General features: G+C 37.8%; 1 protein-coding gene across 1 annotated transcript in view; it reads right to left on the reverse strand.

Moving 5' to 3' along the window:
• Positions 1–5,089, reverse strand: part of fdxr (ferredoxin reductase) — a 33,842-nt gene that overhangs the window by 12,906 nt on the left and 15,847 nt on the right. The window contains exon 7 of the mRNA XM_037691603.1: positions 3,771–3,878. Coding sequence (XP_037547531.1) covers positions 3,771–3,878 — 108 coding nt within the window. The remainder of the gene's footprint in view (positions 1–3,770; positions 3,879–5,089) is intronic.

A 5,089-nucleotide genomic window follows, 5' to 3' on the forward strand; every position in this document is an offset into this window, starting at 1 on the left:
CAAAATGCTAACTAAAAGCATCAAAAGTCTAGCTAAAAGCATCAAAAGTCTAGCTAAAAGCATCAAAAGTCTAGCTAAAAGCATCAGAAGTCTAGCTAAAAGCATCAAAAGGCTAGTTTAAAGCATCAAAAGGCTAGCTAAAAGCATCAAAAATCTAGCTTAAAGCATCAGAAGTCTAGTTAAAAGCATCAAAAGTCTAGCTAAAAACACCTGAGTGTGACAAAGCTAAATGTTTTGGTGGCATGAAGCTCGTTAGCCTATGAAAAAAAAAATCCATAAATTAGCCGCAGCATTGTATAAGCCGCGGTGTTCAAAGTGTGTGAAAAAAATTAGCATCTTACAGTCCAGAAATTATGGTAAATATATTTGAAATACAAAAAAAGGACAATAGTAAACACCGAATTAGTGTTCACAGTAATATTAGTCAAAACATAAATGTTCAAAACTAAAATAATACCATTAAAATTAAGAGGTTACAGTCTCTATAACAGCTGGAATAAAAACAGTAAAACATCAGACTAAAGCTGAAGGCCAGACGAGACCAAAGTTCAGCTGTTTGACTAGAAATCACAGCAGAAACACATCACACAGCTGTGAAGCACGGCGGTTATGGTGTGGTAATTTGTTTTGCAGCCACAGGACCCGAGCGCCTCACAGCTTCTGACTGTAGAGGAAAGGGTCCTCAGATCGTTGAATTTTTATTAGTAATTTTATTCTGAAGGGGCACCACTTGCTTTCTGGTTCTTAAGCAAGAAAATTATTAAATCAGACTCAAGTCTTAGTGCACTAGTGAGTTCTTTTCGTATTAAATTCAAATGTCATATAATAAAAACGCTTTGAGTCAAAGTACAATTTTGTGATGTTTATTATTGATTTTGGTGAATATAAGTGGTAAAAAAAATCACGAGTACAGCTGAAGAATGGATAATGGCTTTATCTAAAAAAGTTAAATCTGGTCCTCTGGACATTAAAAAAAAAAAAAAAACAAAGCAAATCAACAAAAAAATGTAGAAACGTTTCGTCTCTCGTCCGAGAGACTTCTTCAGTCCAGTCAGGACCAGATTTAACTTTTTTAGATTTTTCTACCTGGATTATTGAGCATGCATCAGGATAATGGCTTTACTTTGACAACACAAGAAGAGGTTAGGGAATTATCTTCTAAACTTTAATATGGTGAATTATGAAGTTTAAAAGCAGAGTAAATTATCATCTATAAAGTTGGTATGGTATGGTATAAAGTTTATTCATTTTAAAAAAGTACAAAACAATTCCATAACAATATAAAAAGATACAAGAGATTTAAAATGAAAGGCAGCAGAAAGAAGAAAAAATCTTATTATATCTGCCCCTTTTTTCAAACAATTAATTCAATCATAATAATCTTCAAGTAACAGAACAAAATGAATAACTCTTTCTAATTTTTCTAATTCTAATACAAAAAACAAACTAAGCTACTTCATATATATATTTATATATAAGTTATATAAATGAGTTAACTAAATGAAGTGTTTTGGCTAGATGTAATTTGTCAATTTAGGAAGACTTAATTCTAATTAATAATGATGAATTTTTGTCGACTGGACAACTTCTTATCTTGTGCCTCAGACACCAGCAGAGAGAAGGAGCAGCTTTTCCTACCGATTTGACGTTATAATTCAACCACCTGAGGGTTACCAGGGACTCTCTTACCATACCATACCATACCATACCATACCATGCCATGCCATGCCATGCCATACCATACCATACCATGCCATACCATACCATTTTATTTATAGAGCACATAAAACAGCTACAAAGCCAACCAAAGTGCTGTACAGACAGAACAACAGGTAACACACACAGCAAAATACAAAATGAGGTAAATCAGAATATAGACATAAAAACAATGCAGATAATGACAACAAACCAGTGTGGAGCATACAGGATCAAAACACAGATCCTCTGGTGTTGAAAGCCACTGAATAGTAGTGAGTTTTTAAACGGGACTTGAAAACCGAGAGGGAGGGGGCCTGTCTGACAAGCAGAGGTAACTCGTTCCAGAGTCTTGGTCCTGATACAGAGAAGGCCCTGTCACCTCTGCGCTTAAGACGAGTTCCTGGAACTGTGAGGAGCAACTGGCCCGCTGACCTCAGGGAGCGTGGTGGGACATACGGTTGTAGCAGATCAGAGAGATAGGGCGGGAGGGGAGGGGGTCGGAACTGTTCAGGGATTTGTAGACATACATGAGTATTTTGAACTGGATTCGAAAGTGAACCGGTAACCAGTGCAGGGAGGCCAAAACTGGTGTAATGTGCTCTCTTTTGCCTGTACTGGTTAAAAATCGGGCTGCTGCATTAGAGTGCTATGGAGGTCTGACTGATACCAAACAGGAGTGAATTGCAGTAATCAAGCCTAGATGTAATGAATGCATGTATTACTGTCTCCAGGTTATTTTTGGACAAAATGGGCTTCAGTTTAGACAGCCGCCTCAGTTGGAAGAAACATGATTTAACAATCATGTTTACATGACTGTTAAGTTTCTTGAGATGAGTTATAGCGCCGAAGGTGGGATATCCCTCGACACTGGACATCAGCTGAAATTTGGAGTCAACAGTTATCTGGCTCCCGATGGGGTCAGTTGATGGGCTCCTGGAGGGCTGCGTTTCCTCCTTCTGGTGACAAAGATCTTCTGGCACAAATTTCCAATTGCTTGACCTTTCTTCTTCAAAAGTGTCCCCAAGACTGCTCTAAACCAAACGTTAGAATAACTTCTTTGACTTAGAGGGCGTTACAATATTGATGGTCGAGCCAATCAAACATAAAGGGTGGACCTTTGTTTCAGGCTACTGTTTTCATTTGAACGTTAATAACCTTAATAAAAAATAAATAAATGGCTAATTTACTCTGCTTTGGTAAATTCTCAATATAACAACAGGATAATCAAAACTTCTAAGCAGTTTTTACTCATCCATAAATATTTTCATTAGAAGTTATGCAAACACAGTTGAAACCTCTGATTACCAGTTTTACATCTACTTTCTCTTATTCATGATTAAAACTGAGTATTGAACTGAGAAAGGAAGTAAACAAGATATTTCATAGCAGTTTTACAGCAAAACTTTCAATTGTGTTCAGGAGAACTCAGAAATTTAAATTGTTCAGAAAAATAATTTCTACCGTGGGATGGCAAAAGAGTCATTGAGAAACAATGGGGGTTCTTTCTCACACTCTAAGACTGCAGGACGAATCCTCCCTTTTAGGAAGAGATACACATAACGCTTCAGATGTTATATTTCAAAGGTCAGATGGAAAAGTTCTCATAAAAAGGGCCTTTCAGCTTTGCTGAAATCAAAATAACAGGTGTTCAATTAATTACAATAACAGATTTTTGTTATTAATTTTTTTGTATCATGGTTCCTTACTGTCCAGCTTTGGGAATGAGAGTCAGTCTTACTTTCAAAATATCAAAAGAATAAAAGTCGATGGTAGAAAAACCTTGATGTGTCCCTACATGACAGAAAGGATTTTAATCGCATTTTTATGAATAAAGTTTTGTTTTGTAGTTTCTATAAAATGTTGAATCGTGCAGTGGAACTAATTTTACACACAATGTTTCTGATTTTTGTTTTTGGTAAAAAAAAAAAGATGACACTACAGAAAATGGATGTGTGATCGTAATTATATTCAAGTCAGCCGAGTTAAATGACTACACAGTAAGTCCTGCTGTGTTTATTAGTCCAGGAGAGTTTGTTTCACAGTAAACGTTCTGTTTGTTTTCTGACACGCACCTTGATCGTGCACGCAACCTGCATGGGGCCCCTTCTCCCAACAATCAGCACCCTGCGGATGGGACTCTGAGCCAGGGCGTCCAGAGCCGGCTGCGTGATGTCGGTTTTCTGCAAAAACAAACAATAAAAAACACATTTCAACAAAGGTTCTAAAAAACGTATTTTAGAAATTAAAACGTCCCAGACAACAGTTTTTATTTTACAAACCGGATTCCAAAAAAGTTGGGACACTAAACAAATTGTGAAAAAAAACTGAATGCAATGATGTGAAGATGGCAAATGTCAATATTTTATTTGTAATATAACATAGATGACAGATCAAAAGTTTCATCTGAGTAAATGTAACATTTTAAAGGAAAAATATGTTGATTCAAAATTTCACAGTGTCAACAAATCCCAAAAAAGTTGGGACAAGTAGCAATAAGTGGCTGGAAAAAGGAAATCGAGCATATAACAAACAGCTGGAAGACCAATTAACACTAATTAGGTCAATTGACAACATGATTGGTATAAAAAGAGCTTCTCAGAGTGTCAGTGTCTCTCAGAAGCCAAGATGGTAAGAGGATCACCAATTCCACCATTGATGCGCAGAAAGATAGTGCATCAATACCAGAATGGTGTTACCCAGCGTAAAATAGCAAAGACTTTTAAGTTATCATCATCAACCGTGCATAACATCATCAAAAGATTCAGAGAATCTGGAACAATCGCTGTGCGTAAGGGTCAAGGCCGTAAAACTCTACTGGATGCTCGTGATCTCCGGGCCCTTAAACGTCACTGCACCTCAAACAGGAATGCCACTGTCAAGGAAATAACAGAATGGGCTCAGGAATACTTCCAGAAAGCATTGTCAGTGAACACAATCCACCGTGCCATCCGCCGTTGCCAGCTGAAACTCTACAGTGCTAAGAGGAAGCCATTTCTAAGCAAGCGCAGACGTTTGCACTGGGCCAGGGGTCATTTAAAATGGAGTGTGGCAAAATGGAAGACTGTTCTGTGGTCAGATGAGTCACGATTTGAAGTTCTTTATGGAACACTGGGACGCCATGTCATCCAGACCAGAGAGGACAAGGATAGCCCAAGTTGTTATCAATGCTCTGTTCAGAAGCCTACATCACTGATGGTATGGGGTTGCATGAGCGCTTGTGGCATGGGCAGCTTGCATGTCTGGAAAGGCACCATTAATGCAGAGAACTATGTTCAGGTTCTAGAACAACATATGCTCCCATCTAGACGTCATCTCTTTTCAGGGAAGACCCTGCATTTTTCAACACGATAATGCCAGACCACATTCTGCAGCAATCACAACATCATGGCTA

Source organism: Nematolebias whitei, chromosome 17 (genome assembly GCF_014905685.2).
Source record: "Nematolebias whitei isolate Nwh7 chromosome 17, NemWhi1, whole genome shotgun sequence".
NCBI classification, from domain to species: Eukaryota; Metazoa; Chordata; class Actinopteri; order Cyprinodontiformes; family Rivulidae; genus Nematolebias; species Nematolebias whitei.